The 18,790-nt window shown below is 51.9% G+C and overlaps 7 protein-coding genes across 7 annotated transcripts; 4 read left to right on the top strand and 3 right to left on the bottom strand.

Annotated features, from left to right (window-relative positions):
* The first annotated feature begins 23 nt into the window (after positions 1–23).
* On the top strand, positions 24–1,431 carry BJX68DRAFT_187016 (uncharacterized protein). The gene has a single exon (XM_071037316.1). It carries the CDS (start codon positions 371–373, stop codon positions 1,280–1,282), a length of 912 nt encoding a protein of 303 aa, XP_070894090.1. The 5' UTR covers positions 24–370; the 3' UTR covers positions 1,283–1,431.
* Positions 1,394–2,927, bottom strand: BJX68DRAFT_246658 (proteasome regulatory particle lid subunit RPN11). The gene is made up of 4 exons (XM_071041678.1): positions 2,637–2,927; positions 2,273–2,526; positions 1,675–2,210; positions 1,394–1,619 (listed from the first exon to the last, which is right to left on the bottom strand). Exons 1-4 carry the CDS (start codon positions 2,703–2,705, stop codon positions 1,474–1,476), a joined length of 1,005 nt encoding a protein of 334 aa, XP_070894089.1. The 5' UTR covers positions 2,706–2,927; the 3' UTR covers positions 1,394–1,473.
* A 55-nt stretch (positions 2,928–2,982) lies between these two features.
* rpdA (histone deacetylase RPD3) lies at positions 2,983–5,738 on the top strand. Its single transcript, XM_071037315.1, has 4 exons — positions 2,983–3,503; positions 3,561–3,861; positions 3,914–4,455; positions 4,506–5,738. Exons 1-4 carry the CDS (start codon positions 3,309–3,311, stop codon positions 5,499–5,501), a joined length of 2,034 nt encoding a protein of 677 aa, XP_070894088.1. The 5' UTR covers positions 2,983–3,308; the 3' UTR covers positions 5,502–5,738.
* Positions 5,739–5,822: 84 nt separating this feature from the next.
* Positions 5,823–7,503, top strand: BJX68DRAFT_246653 (60S ribosomal protein uL14). Its single transcript, XM_071041677.1, has 5 exons — positions 5,823–6,026; positions 6,315–6,362; positions 6,526–6,772; positions 6,845–6,922; positions 6,979–7,503. The coding sequence occupies exons 1-5, from the start codon at positions 6,010–6,012 to the stop codon at positions 7,009–7,011; spliced, it is 423 nt and encodes a 140-aa protein (XP_070894087.1). The 5' UTR covers positions 5,823–6,009; the 3' UTR covers positions 7,012–7,503.
* A 56-nt stretch (positions 7,504–7,559) lies between these two features.
* Positions 7,560–9,698, bottom strand: BJX68DRAFT_186936 (uncharacterized protein). Its single transcript, XM_071037314.1, has one exon. The coding sequence runs from the start codon at positions 9,565–9,567 to the stop codon at positions 7,825–7,827; it is 1,743 nt and encodes a 580-aa protein (XP_070894086.1). The 5' UTR covers positions 9,568–9,698; the 3' UTR covers positions 7,560–7,824.
* A 1-nt stretch (position 9,699) lies between these two features.
* BJX68DRAFT_186935 (putative polarized growth protein (Boi2)) lies at positions 9,700–13,442 on the bottom strand. The gene is made up of 3 exons (XM_071037313.1): positions 13,246–13,442; positions 12,961–13,104; positions 9,700–12,885 (listed from the first exon to the last, which is right to left on the bottom strand). The coding sequence occupies exons 1-3, from the start codon at positions 13,301–13,303 to the stop codon at positions 10,106–10,108; spliced, it is 2,982 nt and encodes a 993-aa protein (XP_070894085.1). The 5' UTR covers positions 13,304–13,442; the 3' UTR covers positions 9,700–10,105.
* A 934-nt stretch (positions 13,443–14,376) lies between these two features.
* Positions 14,377–17,826, top strand: BJX68DRAFT_271648 (MIZ zinc finger domain protein; the record flags this gene model as incomplete). Its single annotated transcript, XM_071046992.1, has 1 exon — positions 14,377–17,826. One exon carries the CDS (start codon positions 14,377–14,379, stop codon positions 17,824–17,826), a length of 3,450 nt encoding a protein of 1,149 aa, XP_070894084.1.
* Between the last annotated feature and the right edge of the window lie 964 nt (positions 17,827–18,790).

The raw sequence follows: 18,790 nt of genomic DNA, 5'->3' as shown, positions 1-18,790 counted from the left end.
TTCTTCTTCTTTTTTTTTCTCCAATTTGAAAGTTGAACACCCAGAACACGAATTTGACCCTTCAGGCTTCTTTTCCCATGCATGCCGGGTTGTATTAGCTGGGGAGACCGAGGAAGCTTGTCTTCTATCCCACACCCAAGAGCCGCAGCGAAGAAATTCTGTGCAGTTGCAGCCCCGTTGGTGGGATATAATCACGACTTTTTGTCCTCGAGTGGGTAGGCTGATGCTCGCCACCGCTTGAGTGTATCCTCTCGTTAATCGTCGACCGAGTTAAATGCAATAATGGCATGGTATAGACCAAAGCAATTGCCTTTCTGACGGCCTTTCCCAAATCCTGTATCGTTGTGCGTACTTTCTCTAGACTACAAAAATGGCCGCCACTCTCATAGATTCTCTCAAGAGAGTGCGTCTTGATGACCGTCCGCGCGGAGCCGAGTACTATCTTCGAAACATCACCGAGACGGCCTACGATTATGAAGAAGATTTTAAAGAGGAGGAATACCCAGTTCCTAGCGAACCCTTTCGATTCTTTGACCTCCCCGCCGAGCTCCGCCTGCGTATCTATGATTACGCCCTCTTCTCCCCGCGCCGCAACAAATCACGGCATGGAAATGGCAGTATAGGCGCTTCATCAAAGAACCCCTTGCGCTCGCCTCTTTCCCACCGTATCTCTCTCTTCCTCGTCTCCCGGCAGATGCACAATGAGGCTGCTGATTTCTTTTACTCAACGCAAGCCTTTCGCATCTTTCCCATCCAAGATTACAACCTGATGCCGACAGTAAGGGGCTTACCGCGCAAGTACCTCCCGTCAATCGGCACCATCGAGTTGATTCTCGGATCCAGCTGGACGTCGCCACCGCGCTCGTGGAAAGTCACCCGTCACTTAGGGTTGGAAGAGATGACCCGCCTGCGCCTTCTCAAGGTCTTTATCGAGGTTGACCCGTCCCATCCTGTATTTGAGGGCTGGCGCATTTCCACGAACTTTTACTCAGAATTTGCGGGTGGCCTGCTACGGCAGATATTGGAGAGGCTGCCGAACTTGATGCACGTCGAATTCGACGGAAATCCATCTGTCATGAAGAATGGTGCTCTAATGAAGAGCTTGCTTCAGGAAGCTAGAGCCGCTGGGAAGAAGATCGTATGGGGTCCACAGCGGCGATGGACGGACTATGATGAAGAAGACATGGTTGCGGAGAGGATGGTCTATGGGCTGTCTTTTCGGAAGCCTCAGACTGCGAAATTCACAACAAAGTGCTCTTCTTTGGTAGAAGAGGTAAAGTAGACGAACTCTACGAGCCATGACACAAGCCCACTTACAAAACCCGAACTTTGAAGATAGACATATATAGTTCGCTTTTGCTTTATACATTGATCATGTGAGGGAATGAAAGACTTGATAGTTGCACGTTCAGAATGTTATTTCATAGACTCGTGAAGATTTAGCTATCTTCAGGCAGTATGTGTACATGTCAACTATAGCTCCTCGTCCACATCCATGCCAGTGCCATTCTGAGGCCCTTTGCCATTCTCTCGTGCCACGGAGGCCTCCTTATCAATCATTTGCCGCGACACGGCAACGATGTTGTCTTCGATCAATTGCTGGCTCATGTCTTCGATGTCTGGATACATAATTTGTCAGCAAAGTCAACCATTCACTAGAGGGCAAAGACTTACGCTTCTTAGGGTCGACCTTTCCAACATATCTTGTCTTCAGCTGCTCCTTGGTGAGCTCTGTCTCCTCCTTCACCCGCTTCTCGTAACCTTCGGCCAGATGAACGAGCTGCTTCATACGGTCGGTGTTTTGTTGGCACTCGTCGTGGAAGTCGTTCATTTGCAATGCCTCCGTCCAGACATGCTTGTGCAGGTTCATCAGCATGTTCTCCTCCAGTCCTGTCTTGCGGTAGTTGATTGCAATGCTGTAGTAGTGTCTGTTCAGGCCATGGATGAGAGCCTGGATCGAGGGCTTATTGAGGTGGCCCAAATTGGAGGTGGTTTGACGGGGCTCTTGGCCCATAACAACGGTCTGTGGCTGGATGAGACGGAAGGCGTCAATGACGACCTTGCCTTTAACGGACTGAATCGGGTCGACGACAACGGCAACTGCGCGGGGTGTAAGCTGCTCAAACGATTGCTGAGTGTTGATATCGACAGATGAGAGCCAGCACCCGAATCCTGGGTGAGAGTGGTACCAGCCGACTACAGGTTCCGGTCTGTAAAACACAAATAAGCATCCATAAGAGCGTTCAGGCACAAATGGGTAGTTTGAACTTACCGTCCGGTTTGCCGGAGCATGTCCATCATCTTGGTCTGGAAAACAGGGTCCACAGCTTCGACACTAACACCGGTACCGCTTTGAGGCATGGCAAAGACGTCTGTTACTCGCACTGTATATTCATCCACAAATTCACCCAACATCAAGCCCATGACTTCCATCGGCACACCTGCCCGACCATGCCGTAACATCTTCAGCAGCGCAAGGGAGGAGATGTGTACAGTTTCGCAGTTATCGAGAAGGTTCGGGGTATCCTGATATACCCTGTTGTTAGCATTTGTCACGTTGTCTCTACCCCCACGCGCAATGCGAGGGTCTTCTGGATGGAAGTCATTCTGGTATTGATAGCCGAAGAGTAACTCACCCCACCGGGAGCGGAAGTTGGCATGCCCATACCCTGGGCAGCCTGAAGCATCCGAGTAAGTCTATCCATGATTGTTGATTTATCTAGACAAGGGATATGGACGAAGAAATGCGTGAACCACTTCCTCAACGGAAGCTCCAAATTGCCTCAAATACTGAGGCAGAAGTATGGGTGGGAAGTAACTGGACTATCGAGACTTTATAGAGGTCGATATGATGAGACTCTAGTTCGTTGAAGGAGAAAAGCGAAGATGGAGGAAAGGAATCGAATGGGGCGTTGCTTGAGCAGCCGTGACGAGATGAGCCGGAGCACTGGACTCTGGAGCTCCAGTTGTTCGCAGGCAGAGAGGCTGACGAAGGCGGTGAGGGCAGCTTCTGGCCGCCTCTCTCGGCCTCCTCGTCGCTTCGTCGCTAGATTCTCCTCATCCGTTCCGGTTCATGCTTCATCTGAGGGAGCCAATTTCTCGCCCTCATACGGTTTAGCTTTTTTATTCGAGGTGCATACTTGCTTTTGTATCCCCGACGACACTCTCACCCAAATTACATCCGTTGTGTCCTCTCCTTTCCTTGTCCCTTAAGCCCGGTCGACCCCCGAGCAAACACCGCGCTCCTCCCACCGCTTTTCGTGGTGAGTTAGGACTGATTGTCGCCATCTTTTGGGCCACCTTTCAAGATGGCTTCAGGGCCTCCTCTTGACCCCATTACTCTGAATGGGGCAGGGGATCGCAGCAAGCGGGTCGCCTATTTCTACGACTCCGATGTGGGAAACTATGCATATGTGTCGGGCCACCCGATGAAGCCTCATCGCATCAGGATGACACACAGCTTGGTGATGAACTACAGTCTTTACAAGAAGATGGAAATCTACGTGAGTTAACTGTCGACTGTCCTGAAACCGCAGGTTACTAAATGTCAATCCCCACAGCGTGCGAAGCCCGCATCAAAGTTCGAGATGACCCAGTTCCACACCGACGAGTACATCGATTTTCTCTCCAAGGTTACTCCGGATAATATGGAAACATATGCGAAGGAGCAGAGCAAATATAATGTTGGAGATGACTGTCCCGTATTCGACGGACTTTTCGAGTTCTGTGGTATCAGTGCCGGTGGCAGTATGGAGGGCGCGGCGCGGCTCAATCGAAATAAATGCGATATTGCTGTGAACTGGGCAGGTGGTCTTCACCACGCGAAGAAAAGTGAAGCTAGTGGATTCTGCTACGTGAATGGTGAGTGCGACGCGATGACTGGGGATTTTCTATGATGAGCTGACACTATTAGACATCGTTCTTGGTATTCTCGAGCTGCTCCGTTTCAAGCAGCGAGTCCTATACATTGATATTGATGTTCACCACGGTGACGGTGTGGAAGAAGCCTTTTACACTACGGACCGCGTCATGACCGTTTCATTCCACAAGTACGGCGAGTATTTCCCTGGAACAGGAGAACTGCGTGATATCGGTGTGGGTACGGGCAAATACTACGCTGTCAACTTTCCGCTTCGCGATGGCATTGATGATGTATCCTACAAAAGTATCTTCGAACCCGTCATCAAGAGCGTGATGGAGTGGTACCGACCGGAGGCTGTTGTTCTCCAGTGTGGTGGCGACAGTCTCTCTGGTGATCGCCTGGGTTGCTTCAATCTCAGCATGCGTGGACACGCCAACTGCGTCAATTATGTCAAGAGCTTCAACTTGCCAACCTTGATTCTCGGTGGTGGTGGATACACGATGCGTAACGTCGCTCGAACGTGGGCGTTTGAGACGGGTATACTTGTCGGAGAGAACCTCGGATCAGATCTGCCCTACAATGATTACTACGAGGTGCGTGTGCTGCCGGCTATACCTTTTCTGATATGCTAACCTCGGCATAGTACTTTGCGCCAGACTATGAGCTGGATGTGCGTCCGTCAAATATGGACAACGCGAACACACGAGAGTATCTTGACAAGATTCGCACGCAAGTTGTTGAGAATCTCAAGCGCACGGCGTTTGCCCCGTCTGTACAGATGACCGATGTTCCCCGCGACCCGCTTGTGGATGGCATGGACGATGAAGCAGAGGCAATACTAGACGACTTAGACGAAGACGAGAACAAAGACAAACGGTTTACAAAACGACGTTTCGACCAATATATTGAAAAACCAGGCGAGCTGAGCGATAGCGAAGATGAAGATGAGAATGCTGCAAATGGTGTCAGCCGCAAACCGGCCTACCTAAAGCGGCGAGACCAAGTCAGCCACCGATTAGATCTTGCGGATTCTGGTGTTGAAAGCGGGATTGCCACACCACATGATGCTTCGTCGGCGGTAGACGAGGAGATGGACCTCGGCGGTGATGCGAGGATGACTGAAGCGCCCGAAGCGGAGGCTGAGGCTCAGGGAACGTCCTCTTCTTCGCAGCCACCGGCTAGGGGTGAGATTGGGTCTGCTGCTGGAGGGCCCAATGAAATTGCGGCCGGCGCTCAAGAATCGACCCCTACATCTGTTCCTGTTTCGCGCCCAGATTCTCCCAGGCCCCCAGATGAGGACATCACAATGGAAGACGCGGACAATACTGCAGCGACATCCGAACAAGAGAGAGCGCCAGCACCGAGCGAACCTAAAGAAGGCAAGGCGGCTGAAACGGCTTCTGCCCCAGCCATCGAGTCGGCGGCGCAGTCAAAAGCCCCATCCGAATTGAATACCGAGGAGTACCAGGCGTCAGGCGAGGGTGCAGAGAGGGCTGAACCTACAGAAACGGCAACCACTCAGACCACGGAAGAGCCCAGGGCTGGAGAGCCTTCAGCTGTGAACCCAGAGCAAGAGGCCTTCAAGGCTAAGGAACCGAGCTCAGATCCTCAGGCCGAGGCCGCAAGGAGAGAGGAATAAGCGCAGCAGACTTGCAGTGGCGTTCTTCTCGGTTCCTGGCGCAACGGACAGGTTGGTGTTTGGGAGACTTTGGGGCACCTATTGCATTGCTTTTACGGAGGGTTTTTTTGTTCGCCTATGTTATGTCATACTTTTAAGCTTTAGCCTGGTGATGAGATAAACCTGTACTCAATCTACTGTTTCTTAATACATACGCAGCTTGCAGATACCCTGCCACTGATGTAATGACTCTTGACCCTTTTGTAGGGTTGGAGTTATGCAGAGACTATCCTGCTGATAAATAATGCAGTCCCCAAAGCAGAAAAGTTCTAGGGCTCAAGGGCTCCATGACCCACCAGTCTCCACCACCAATGAGGCCGCCAAGATTTTGCAAACCGTGACCGCACTAAGCGAGAAACACTCAGAAACCCCGAGTGGAAAGCCAACTCGAACTCCGTCTCGACCTTGTTCGTCCCTTTCGTCGCCAAACCCCGTTATCCGACACCGTTAACGCGAATACATAGCCAAGATGTCGTCTAAGAGAGGGTGAGTCTTTTCGGTGACTTTTTTATGTTCCGGTTTTGAGGTTCTTTCTGCGCTGCGGGCGGGCGGGAGACAGGCGGGTTCAATTCGACATCGACGACGACGCAGAGAAAGAGGATGGGCCAAAGGAAGGGAACGTGAGAGGAGGAGGATAGCGGATTCAACAGATATCGCTGGACTTGCAATTCCTCCCGCCTGCCGGACTGAATGATTTGATGTGGATTGGAAGCATGAATACTGGGCATTGCAACTATTTGTGAAAATATTCGCTAACCTTCCTTTTAACAACAGTCGTGGTGTTGCCGGCAACAAGCTGAAGATGACCCTGGGTCTGCCCTGGTACGTTCCAACCGTCACCTCACCTCAAAACAAGAGAATACTCCGAACTCGAAACCTTGAACATGAACATGAGCCCAATCTCTCTGTCAATATCTCGCGATCGCTTAACACGGAAAACACGGCCAATGAAGAAGATGAACTCCAGACTGACAAACGTTTGTAGCGGTGCCGTCCTCAACTGCTGCGACAACTCTGGTGCTCGTAACCTCTATATCATCTCCGTCAAGGGTATCGGTGCTCGTCTGAACCGCCTCCCCGCCGCCGGTGTCGGTGACATGGTCATGGCCACCGTCAAGAAGGGAAAGCCCGAGCTCCGTAAGAAGGTCATGCCCGCTGTCGTTGTCCGCCAGAGCAAGCCCTGGCGCCGGCCCGACGGCATCTACCTCTACTTCGAGGACAATGCCGGTGTTGTACGTTTACGCCCTTCAAGCCAAGGCCACGAGGCCAAATGAGATGCAGGGACTAATAGGATATCTACATAGATCGTCAACGCCAAGGGTGAGATGAAGGGTTCTGCCATTACCGGTCCCGTCGGTAAGGAGGCTGCTGAGCTTTGGCCTGTGAGTTTTTGTCCTTTTCTCTTCTCATTTCGCATAGCGCTAACTGGGGTCTTTAGCGTATCGCCTCCAACTCCGGTGTTGTCATGTAAACGGGGTTTGGATATGGGACGGTTGTATTAGAATGAAATACCAGCGGGGTTTTTTTCTTTCCAAAAATCAAAAAGAAATCATGAACTCTTAACGGATCCTTCCATCTGCCCAGAGGAGCTGCTCGTGTGCTGTACTTGTAGTAGAACGTACAATATGGAGGTGGAGAGATGCAGCCATGGCAAACACCGCCCCCTTTGTCACTTTCTCTACGACTTGTTGATTTAGCAAACTCAACTATAATGGTCGTACGAAGATTGTTTGGCGCAGTCCCAGCAATGTACCATAACTACTACATTCTATGTAGTAGTTAGTATGGAATGACTTGAACTCTAGAAGGTATTTTTAATTGTAAAGCTCAGAACAGTACAACTCGCTGTTATCAAGGGTCCGTTGCGCTTGCCTTGCTAATCTGGGCCTATGGCCCGCCCACCAGGATATGTTCGTGCCTTCCTATCATGGCGCTATCATAATCTATAAGGAAGGTGCGGACCTTGCGTCCCTCTGTTGTTCTTTCCTGCAGCACCCTGTGCACCCGTGACGCCAGTGGCTCTTTCCTTCCATATAGAGGATGAGTGTGTTAGGTCCTGGTTTAGGGTCAAGTAGAGTCTAGCAGTAGCGCGCACTTAAAACTGCAATGCCTCGAGGCGTACGCATTATCTAGTACTTGGGAGGGTCTCTAGTAGATTGGTATGTTCGGTATTCGTTTGGTCATTCTATAAACGTACATACATATATACATATATCCAGAATCTATTGTACATAACTCGGGTGAAGAACGTCCCAATAAGTACCTAGTACTACTGGGTGTAAAATCACACTGTCTTCTTATCACCCGCAACTCCTGGGGTCGATCGCGTCGACGACCCAGATCCACAAACCCTTGACAGAATATATACAACTCCCACACTAGCCGTTATAAGATCAATCACATGCACCGCCCACCAGATATGCTGCACGCCAGCGGAACACATCTGGACAGCGTACTTCCACTCGGCGGCCTCAGCGTCAAACCAGAGAGACAGTAGGCCTGCATTCCCGCCGTACTCGCCCATCATGGAGCGGAGGGTGATTTCGCGGATGGAGGGGATGGTGGAGTCGAGGTGTAGCTGGTCGGAAGAGCTGTACCGTTTTGCGTTCCAAGTCCAGCGGGGCGATTCCTCTTCTTCGTCGTTTGTAAGCGTCTCGTTGGATTGTTTTGTTGTTTGCGTAGTGGGAGGTGGTGTATCTATGTAATGGAGGACGTCGCAGCCTGTGTGGTCGTGGCCTGTAAGGATGAGACCGTTGCGGCCCCGTCCAGTCCCGGGTAATTTCGTGACTCCGTCACCGTTCATACCGAAGATGCCCTGGAGGATCCCATTCGCACTAATGTGCTCGCTAAGATGGTTCTGTTCGCGAAGCCCACCGGCGCGGTACCGCTGCTTGTCGGACTCGTCATCCGCTTCAAAGAAGCTGAAATACGGTCCGTCCGTACAGACACCCTCCTGTTTATGCACGGGGAGATGCGTCAGGAGAAGAGTGAACGTTGTCCGGTCTTCGACAGCGTACGACCGATGCAAGATGATATCGTTCAGATATGCATAGGTGTGGCCTAGGACATCCTCGGAGTAAGGCGGCGTGTCCAGCGTCAGACTATTCAGGTTGATTACGTGCAGTGTAGGTGTGAGGTCTGGCTTCCCCTCCTCCCGACTGGCAACCGGCGGGTGTTGAAACCGAATATCCCAGTTTGCGCGGCCAAAGACGCGCTCGAATCGCTCGATGCGGCGCTCACTCGCGTCGCCAGAGTATCCAATATCATGGTTTCCAACAACGTTGATGATGCGGCGTGCCCAGGAGGGAGAGGATGGCAACTTCTCTGGCTCAGGCAACTTTTCGTCTCCTCCAGTTCCAGAAAAACCCTTCTTCCCCGTCCGCGTAATCTCATCATCAACACGCTCACCACCTCGAAAGACCCGATGCCAGTAGCGATCTCCGCGGCGCTGAAACTCCTCGTCCGTAACCCACTGACTACCCAGTAAATCCCCCAGCACCGTAACATGCGTCGGCCGAGTCCACCAGTGTAGCGTGCGATAGATATGAGCCAGATAATAGTCGTTCCCAAGCAGATCGAGCCGTTTTCGCGCGGCCGCAAACGCACGTGGAAGATCCTCCGATACGAGTATCTGCAGAGCCGCCGAGAGGGCACTCAGTACGTCGCCATAAACCGGTGACGACGCGGTCTTGATAGCGGCGATGATATCGTCCCAATGTCTCCGGATTCTGGCGCCGAGTTCATTTTCGCGGCGGGGAAGGGAGCTGTCACCTTCGAGCTGAGGGTCCGCAAGGACAAGGAGGCGGAAGATTGCTGGCTCGGGGTCTTGTGCGGAATTAAAATTGAAATGTTGGCGGAAGGTGGCTAGAAATGCCCTTGGCTGCGAAGAAGCGTTGCTGGGAGCAAGTTGGGGAAGAGGGTATGCGCAGCCTTTGAAGACGGGGTAGAGGTACAGGTAAACGGTGCTGGCGACGGCGAGCGGAAGGAGACCCAGGAGGAGGCGGGACAGCAAACAACGGAAAACCATCTCGTTTCTTCACCTTAGCCTTTCATGGTCCTATATTTGATGCTTTGGTTTCACTCCATGCTTGAGCGGAAAAGGGGGAGTAGCTGCAAATAAGCTTGAGTTTTGGACTGCTTCATTTCTGCTGGCGGCTCGGCGTGTGGGGAGGAAAGCGCTGATCAATTTCATTCATATTAGTTCTTTTACAACGAACACAGGCACCCGAGATTAATGAGAGCAGCTATCGAGTCGTTATTACTACACTATATAGTCAGAAGCACACAATACCCCACTCTTACATTTTCCTCGCTGCTTCGTGACAGCCCAGCAACTTTCCAATACATCATCCGACAGTGTCCTCATCGAAATCCAATCACTCCAACCCAAATCGTACCAAATTATAAAGTAAGGATGACGCTGACGGTCGAGAAGTTGAGAAACACGTTCCGAAACAGGGGGGTATATCACGTTAACGCCGAAGGGGGTAGAGCCAGAGTGCCATAAGAGAGAGTTAAATGGGAAAAACAAACGAAAGCAGAAGAGAAATCAGCAGTCACATGTATTATCCAGAGTTCCGAATCGAATCAGGAAGAAGGGAAGGCGAGTCCGTATCGATGTCGCCCAGCGGGTTGGACGAGCGCTTCAAATCCCCTATATCGACTGGGGACTCGACCTGTTCTATGTCAAGACCTTGGATCATCAGTCCCACACCTTCCTCGGTCTTGGTCGCAGCAGGCTCCGCCGGGGCGTCTTCTGCTGGCATCTGAGCGTCAACCATAAGAGCAGGGGGTCTCTGATTCATCAGCTGAGCCTCTTTCAAACTAATGGTTCTTTGTTTGTTCGTGGTCTCGATTGGAAGGTGGACATCCCGCTCGATGGTCGCCTTCATCAGCGCGGCCATCCATAGCCGCCCAACCTTAACGTTATCCACCTGGAAATAATGAACCGCGGGCTTCGTAAACTGTACTGTACGCAACGACTTAGGCGGTATGAGTTTGAAGAAGAATGGCCCTTCCTTGTCCGTACGCGATCCATGCTGAGATTCGGATGTTGAGCCATTTTCCGATATCGACCCGTCGCCAGTAGGAGTACTACCTGCTGGTGATGTGGGAGAAACAGTGGCACCAGTGATGGTCGCGTGCAGTGCGACGATAGGATCGCTGTCCGCGCGGAGCACTCGGTGAGAGGTGATATCAATCAAACCTCTTTCCTCGGTATCATTCTCTGAGTAGTAGTATGACAGACGACGACCACGCAGGACAAACAGTCGAGGTTTCCAGGTCGAGATCAAGTTTGACGATCGCTTCTTCATCCAACCGGAGAAGTCGCAGCCTTCCATCTGTTCTTGCGGCGTCTTCTTCTCCAAACCACGGGTGTAAGCGCTGGTGTCCTTCTTCGATTTCACTCCCCCCTTGACAGAGGGACGTGGACGGGGAAACGAAATGCCGCTGTCGGCGGCTTTTCCAGAGCCATCGGTGCTATGCCGGTCCGAGCTCTTTGACGTTGAGGGAGTAGTTGATCCTGTTCGTGCAGAGGCAGGGTCAGTATCATGTACAGGGGATGCTGGAGATTCTGGGGCGGCAGACGAGTCCGCGCCCTTGCTAGCAGCATCTGACATCGCACGAAGCCCAACAGCACGTCGGAATTTTGGCGCAGCTTTTTTTATTTGCTGTAACGGTGGTGTTGACCGCGAGGCGTCCGAGTCAGGCTTTCCTGTCCGTGGACCAAATGAAGAGAAGAAACCGCCCCCCGAACCTTTAATTCCAGCATTACGAGGGTTTTGCTGGGCAGATATTCGGGTGCTCAAGCTTCGTAGTCGCCCTTTTGAAGGTATGGGATACGTTGTGCCCTGATTTAAAGCATTCGGGGTTGCCGCATCTGTCACCGATTCCATGCTGCTTATCCGCGAATGTCTTCGATTTGCCCGAATCTGCTCATCAGTCAGGCTTGACTGCAGTGAGTGAGCGCTACCGCTCACTGATGCTCGCTTTTGAAGAACCCTGCGTTGCGTCCGCGTATCCGACTCCGGTCCCGAGAAGTATCCGCGGTCCAAGTCGTCGGGGTCCAGTCCATTAGTGTGTTGCAGACCAGTATTGTTGGTGGAGCTGAGGGCCGTGCCTGGACGAGGAGATGCTCGCTGTGCCGCGAGGGACATTGTCCAACTGCGATCAAAAGATGCCTTCTTCCCGTGATGTGACCCAACGTGCGGAGACGTCTCTCCAGCAGCAATCGAATACCGACTCGTCGCGTCTAGGGATGAATGACGCCTCTGATGATTGATCTCGCGGATCGATGCAGCGGAAGGACGGCGGGAATGGTCCATAAACGGGACGGAAGGCGCCTGCGGTGTGATGGGTGAACTGGTGTCACTCTGCATACTACTGCTAACCAGTCGCGGATGTTGAGTAGCACCACCACTAAATGATCCCCTGTAATTCGGAGGCCGTGGACGCAGCGGACCGGTTTGACCGGCACGGCTCGCGGAGCGCTCTTCAGAAGTAGTTGAGAATGCAGCAGTCGAGCCGCGGACAGTTGGCGATTGCTGTTCCTTGTACCCTTTGGTCTCCTCCTGGAATGCTTTGATTTTATGCCACGTCTTCAAACGTCGTCCCATGACTCCAAAATCAAACTCTTTCATCATGATGAAATCCTGGTTCATGTCCAAAAGAACGTCTCCTGTTATTTCCTGCTCCTCAAAGATATCACAGTGCTTTTCGTCTAGTCCGAGTCCACGCAAATGTTTGACGGTCTCCTCAACACCCCACTTGCGAACTTGTTCCTCGGAAGGCTGGTCCCCTTCCTCCTCATCAGTCTCATGACCATTAATGAAAGACATGCGATGGTCCAAGTGGCTACTGTATTCACTCGCTGAATCATTGAGCGTCTTCTGGTCTGCGGAGGGTTTCACACTGTGGCGTGGGGTACTCAGATCCGTGATATGCTCGTCAATTACACTCAAGGTCTCGTTCATGACCGGGCTATCTTGGCCATTCATGTGAGGGTCGAGGGTTTGGCGGATGGATTGCTGGATGTCGACGGCCATCTTAGACTGAGGTAAAGGAGACGAGCTAGATCGGTGTTGTTGCTGCTGCTGCTGTTTTGGCACGTGGAGAGAAGGGCCAGTCTCATTAGCACTTCGAAGGTCTGTCAAGCTACCATGCCGTGATGCATGGGGCGTGGTATCCTCGCTTTTGGGTGTTGAAACATGGTCGCGTGTCTCGAGTGTTGTGCCTTCTCGGTCAGCCGTTGTTCCTCCAACTTCATGCGGCTTGGGCGCATTAATTTCTGAGTCGTCGTCGGTCCGAGGTCGCACAGGGATATTGGGGGCTTTTGTGGTATAGACTAAAGATTGTAAAGACCCATTTTAGCGACTGCCGACGACCTAGTAGACTATAAGAGCCGGCGGGGGGCACACACCTCCAGGGAATAGGCCAGTCACTCCAGTCTTGACGTCTTTGCCCAAATACCACCCATCGCCGAACCCATCATCCAATTCGACCAGCTCGATTTTCTCGCCCCGTCGCAAAGTGAGCTCATCATCTCCGCGCGCAGAAAAGTCATCTATAGATTGATTGATTGCATGTGTCAGTCACATCATGAAACAGGAGAGGAGGGGAAAGGCCGAGGCGCGGACCGTCAAGGAGTGGGGTTGAGGAATCGTTTTGCGACCGGGAAAAAGCAGAGCAGCGCAGAGCAACTTACGGACAACGAGGAGAAGATCTCCTGGGCGGAACCCACGAGGGAGAGAAGCCTCAGCCATGATGCTCGACCCGAGGAGATCCCAGGGGATGCAACTGGAGGGGGTGGAACAGGCGAGGACAGGGGAGAAGAAAGGGAGATGTGATGGGATTTCTCCGTCTTTTAGTCCGGCCGGTGCAATATCAGATTGATTAATACAAGAAGCCGACCAGCACCCTGGGCGTCTCCGGCCCTCTCACAATGGTGAAGATCGAGTCAGGTCGACGTTCGCGGGTAACCAAGCTATAGTAAAGATACCAAATAATAATGAGCGTCGCGAAGAGAGCGCGTAGATGGCAGTTAATCCGTAGTGGGGGAAGAGAATGGGTGCTGATCCAGAGTCCAGACGGTCTGCCAGGGAATGGTCGACGGCGGACCAGATTTCGAATGGCCAGGAAGGCACAATCTGTGGTCAACCCCAGTAGGAGTAGGAGGAGCAGAACTCAAAGTGTACACAGTCAGGATGATGAAATTGAATCTTAATCGAGTCCACGAAGGGGGTTCTGGGACCTGAAGAGGACTTGAGGGCTGAAGTATCATTTGTTGTATTGGACTTGTGATTGGAGCCAGCATACTCGACTACCTATCTTTGGTAGTGTGGACGGCGTCCACTCTGTGCTCCCCTTGCTGTGATGAAAACAGTCTTCTGGAGACGGGTTATACTTCGTACCTAGGGTTCTTTGGAGTAGCTGTCGGATGCGGCAATCAGACGATCATCGACGACCCTCTCCTGTCTCAGACATACTTTGGAAAAGGCTAAGGCTATCCGTCAAGCTTATCTGACTTCACTGCACCTAAATCTGGGTACTTTCCAGTTGTACTACTGGCTGCTTGAGTGAATATCTCAGTCGCTGCCGCCGCAGTGAATATCCTCCATTGAAAGTATAGGATAGCCAGGAATAGTATATAAGCTACCTCCCGCTCGCTTTGTTGCGTCTTTGTTTCTTTTTCTGCTTCACCGACCTCACGCTGCGCCCAAACAGGAAATCGACCTTAGCTGCACCTCCTCCGTCGCAGTCAATCAAACAATCAGAGGAATTAAACATAACCAAACTCCCATTATCATCTATTTAAGCATTCGTTCATCATGCCAGCATGGCGTCCTTACCGAATGAGACTGCCTCTAGTCGCCCACCAGATCCCCCCCGGAATAATCCTTCCTCTGGCGGAGTCTTAGATCTGAACAGGTCCAACTCCACCGCCAACATTTTTCTGGGCGGCGCTCGGAAGTCGTGGATGGCGACCGCAAACCATCCTCATCCAAATCCTGGTAAGCGCAGCAGCAATAAAACCCCACATTGCTCGCCTGCCACCTCGACTCCAGCGTCGCTTCCGTCCTCTGCTGAGTCTGCTATTGCTCCCTCGCATTCTGCCTGTTCGTCTGCTTCAGCGCCGCCCGTGACCGCGGCCTCGTCGCCTGCTCCGACGCGATCCCCAGGCATGCGCATGGGCAATATCCCTTCTTTACCTCAGCCAGATTCGATCAATCCTAGTACATCCTCTCCTACGCCTCCAGTTGCGTTGTCGGCTTGTACGAGCACTCGAAATGTCGCTCTATCCCATCCCCATATATCGCCCACCACCAATACGCCTCCTTCGGTAACTCACTCTCCCGCCGCTCATCATCCCCCTTCTCCGATCAGAGCAGACCAATCCTCGAAGCTCAAAGAGCGGCAGCAGCAGCAGCAGCAGCAGAAGACACAGTTACAACAAGCTCAATTGCAAGCCCAGTCGGCGTCCTCGCTTCCCTCGCCCGACCCCACCATTCCTCCCAGATCACATACCAGTCCGTCCTTTAACGCCATTGAGCGGAATGAGCCTACCATTCCCAACCTCCCTGTCGCTGCTTTCCCATCGCCTCCCCATCAGCAGACCCCTTTGGATCATCCTCCGCAGCCGAATTCACGGTCCGTAAGAGGCCCTCCCGTCGTTTTGCCAAGCAATCCGCCAGCTGGAAGAGATATACACACACCTGTCCATGCTCATCCCACCCCCGCTGCTCCCAATGCTACGAGGATCCCTTTGCCGTCACATCCACAGGTGAATGCTGCCGCTACAGCCTTCCCTTCAAGAGGTCATACTCCGGTTCTGAATCACGGGTTTTTCGTACAGGCAAAGTATGTCTTGGACACGCTCGGAGCATCCCTGCCGGGTAATGCTGAGGGTCTGTCTGACGCTGTGGAGGCGCCCCGAATTCAGCTCCTGCACTATGCCTGTTCGGAGCAGGATTTCATGTATCTAATCCTTCACCAAGTTTACTGCTTAAGCAGTTACAATCCATCCGAATTCAGAAAGCTGCCCGGCATCACTGCCAAACATGTGCATGGACTGGAAACCGTTAAGCACCTTTTGGTGGACAATGCCCGGGTGTCGGGCGACTTTCTTCGGTGGTGTGTTCATTTTCCCCACCCTCTCCACGAGTTGATGCAAATTCGAGGGTTTGGGAACACTCTCAATCAAGTGCTTGATATCTTGGTCGTTTTTGTGGACCGCTGGGTCCCTTTCGAACGTCAAGTGCGGTCCCGGGGCTATCCTCCTATCGTGGATGATATTGTGAACGATCTCAACATCAAATCGCCGGTGTTGCTGTTCAACATTTTCTTGTGTTTATGTCGGCGGACTCCTGGTGCTAGACTTGAGGGAAAACTACAAGAGATATTTATCCGCAGTCTGGATCAATTCAAGCGTCGTTATGTGGAGCAGATACCCGTGGCCCAGCAACAGCGGCAGAACGAGGAAACCATATCTGCATATCGCTCCGTGATTGCAGCCATGAAAGATTCTGCTTCAGCACCAGCCGGGCCGAATGCGCCTGGTATTACTCGCCCAAGCCTCAATGTTCCCACTCCTATTCCTTCAATGTCGAGCCAGCCTACACCAGTCTCTATACCCGCCCCGGCAGGTCACTCGGGCATTCATAATCGTCTGCCTCCTCATAATGTCAATTCCCAGGCACATCTGATGAACGGTGCAACCCCGAATTCAGTTAGAAGTCCGCCTATCACGACGTCACTCAGGCTTCCGCGACAACTGAGTATTCCGTCACTTGTCCAGCAACGTGGTGCAGGACCGCAGGTACTTTCACCACGAATGGCCGGCACACCTTCTTCACCGGCCATGGCAATCTCACCTTCACAGTACATGGCACAGCGCGAGTCTCCTCAGGTATATCAGGTTCAGCAACAACCCCAACACCAACAACACGCAAGGCCACAGAACATGAACCCTGTTCATCCTCCGCGTCATTTAGCGCAGACACCAGCTGGCGCCCCTTTGATTCAACGTGGTCACCGAGTGCAGTACCCTGGCACACTACAGCAACCACCTCGCAATTCCCGGCCGTTTTTACCGCCACCAAATGAACCTCCTGTGGTGAACACACGACCTGATCCTCGGCGGCTCGCCATTCACCAGGCTCATCTTCGCGATCCGTTGAATCGACCAGTCTCCATCGATTCTACGGGAGAGAAAGATACAGAGCTATTCCCCTACCTGACTTCCTTTGCTGTGAAGCCGCAACCCTTCGATCCGGTCGCGTGTACTTTTAATTGGGAATTCTCTTTAACACAGGCTGACCTGGACCGCGTTCCCAGGCTTCAGAGTCAAGGGAAAGGCCAGCGAAACATTAGAATTCTAGAAGAGGGCTACCAAAGCTACCGGATCAGATGCATCAAGGTGCCACCGTCAGCCTCGGATGTGAACGAGCATTCCTGGTCCGTTGCTGAAACCGTATGGCCGTGCACTATATACATGTTCGTCAACGGTGAAGAGTTTTACGCGCGCCGCAAGATCCACAATGGCCGAGATCTCCCTTTAGACATCACAACCGCCCTCCGAGCAGGTGCAAATACTGTTGCAGTTCACCTTATTCGAAGCTCGGCTGAACAGAGGGGCCTCGTCAATTACGCCATGGGCGTGGAATTGGTTTCGTTTCATTCGTTTCCACATGCTAAATCTCTTGCCCAGCTGCTTCCAGCCATCGAGTCGCGGAAGCAAATTTGCGGAAGGCTTTCACGCAATACAGGCGATGACGATGATGAACTAAGTATCGTCAGTGATTATCTCACTGTCACACTTGTCGATCCTTATACTGCACGCATCTTCACGGTGCCGGTGCGTGGCCGGCACTGCCAGCACTCAGAGTGCTTCGATCACGAGACGTTTATTCAAACTCGTGCCCTCAGACCTGGAGACTGCTCTGCGATAGAAGCGGACTGGAAGTGTCCCATCTGTCGCCATGATGCTAGGCCTCAAAGCCTTATTATAGATGGGTTCCTGCTCGAAATCCGCTCGGAGCTCGAGCGGACAAATCGTTGCGACGGTGCTCGCTCCTTGCAGATCAAGGCAGACGGGACCTGGGAGGTGAAGACCGACCAAGACGCCGAGGGAGGAACGCCTGAGCCTTCTCGCACTGCATTAAAACGGAAATCAGCTGCTCTGGAAAATGCCATATATCCTCCCGGTCAACGACCAAAGATCGATCGCTCATCGTCTCTGCCGGACGGAATCGCAAATCAGTCTTCCGATGTCATTGTTCTGGACTAATTGTCCTACCAGGCATTTCCTCGCGTCTTTTTTCCTTGTATTGCTCAACTCAATTCGCACTTGCACAGTTTCAGGCGCTTTGGTCGTTGCACGAGATACCCCTCGGATGCTTTCTATTGTCTTTTTCTATTGTCTTCCTTGCCCTACATCCATGTATCGTGATTACTCCCATATTATCCATCTCGTCATCACTCACCGTGTTTCGAGCTAGAAATAAAAGAAGTGGTTCGGCTCCCTCGAGCTATATCACCGCAACTTTCTTCAATCACTGAATTGTCTGTTCATCATTATTGTTCTTATTCTACTATTTCCTTTTCGCATATTTGTTGAGATATACGGAGGGCGGCTTTTCTTTGGCCCTTTCTTGCGTCCTAATGGACAGCTTCCGATCCACATGGGATAGGATGGGGATATTAGTGACAACGGGGATCAAATCGAACCCGGAAGGTTCGGGGTAAACCAATTCATAAGTGAACAATCGACTTACTGATCCCCATTTCCTTGGTTGGGGATATTGGATGATGTGGCAAACCAAGAATCCCGCCCGTCAATGGACATTTGTGTGAATAATATATAGTAGTTCGGCAGCTAGCGGTTACTATAAAACCAGTGCTGACCTATTACCAACAACTAGGATTTTGTCACTAAACCACGCCCGTATAGGCAATAGCTTTGATAGGGATGATCTCTAGTAAATAAGAAAATCGAGGGGAGGGTTAACCTAAGCCTCAAGTATTTCGAGTGGTTCTTCCTCCCTCCTCGACACTAACCCGAATAGCGCGCTCGAAGACACCTACTATGAAACCAAGCACAGAAGCAAAGGAAGTGTGAAAGCAAAGTGTGACTGCTATATCATACATGTATAGTGATAGCACTCGTGAATAGAATACCAGGTTTGGGGAAAATAATAGGCTCGCGGACTGCCGCAAATATGCTCCAAAGGGTGTGATACTGATGCGGCCTT

This window comes from Aspergillus pseudodeflectus (assembly GCF_044049435.1).
Source record: "Aspergillus pseudodeflectus strain CBS 756.74 chromosome Unknown BJX68scaffold_65, whole genome shotgun sequence".
Taxonomy (NCBI): domain Eukaryota; kingdom Fungi; phylum Ascomycota; class Eurotiomycetes; order Eurotiales; family Aspergillaceae; genus Aspergillus; species Aspergillus pseudodeflectus.
This window is presented reverse-complemented; position numbering and strand designations above follow the sequence as displayed.

Coding starts and splice junctions, on each gene's coding strand:
- BJX68DRAFT_186935 (XM_071037313.1), bottom strand. CDS start 13,303: ATGGCTGAGGCTTCTCTCCCTCGTGGGTTCCGCCCAGGAGATCTTCTC. Junction 13,105..13,245: donor AGATCTTCTCCTCGTTGTCC/GTAAGTTGCTCT, acceptor ATCAATCTATAG/ATGACTTTTCTGCGCGCGGA. Junction 12,886..12,960: donor GACTGGCCTATTCCCTGGAG/GTGTGTGCCCCC, acceptor TACAATCTTTAG/TCTATACCACAAAAGCCCCC.
- BJX68DRAFT_246653 (XM_071041677.1), top strand. Junction 6,773..6,844: donor TCGAGGACAATGCCGGTGTT/GTACGTTTACGC, acceptor ATATCTACATAG/ATCGTCAACGCCAAGGGTGA. Junction 6,923..6,978: donor AGGCTGCTGAGCTTTGGCCT/GTGAGTTTTTGT, acceptor TGGGGTCTTTAG/CGTATCGCCTCCAACTCCGG.
- rpdA (XM_071037315.1), top strand. CDS start 3,309: ATGGCTTCAGGGCCTCCTCTTGACCCCATTACTCTGAATGGGGCAGGG. Junction 3,862..3,913: donor TGGATTCTGCTACGTGAATG/GTGAGTGCGACG, acceptor TGACACTATTAG/ACATCGTTCTTGGTATTCTC. Junction 4,456..4,505: donor CCTACAATGATTACTACGAG/GTGCGTGTGCTG, acceptor ACCTCGGCATAG/TACTTTGCGCCAGACTATGA.
- BJX68DRAFT_246658 (XM_071041678.1), bottom strand. CDS start 2,705: ATGGATAGACTTACTCGGATGCTTCAGGCTGCCCAGGGTATGGGCATG. Junction 2,527..2,636: donor CAACTTCCGCTCCCGGTGGG/GTGAGTTACTCT, acceptor AGGGTATATCAG/GATACCCCGAACCTTCTCGA. Junction 2,211..2,272: donor ATGCTCCGGCAAACCGGACG/GTAAGTTCAAAC, acceptor TGTGTTTTACAG/ACCGGAACCTGTAGTCGGCT.
- BJX68DRAFT_186936 (XM_071037314.1), bottom strand. CDS start 9,567: ATGGTTTTCCGTTGTTTGCTGTCCCGCCTCCTCCTGGGTCTCCTTCCG.
- BJX68DRAFT_187016 (XM_071037316.1), top strand. CDS start 371: ATGGCCGCCACTCTCATAGATTCTCTCAAGAGAGTGCGTCTTGATGAC.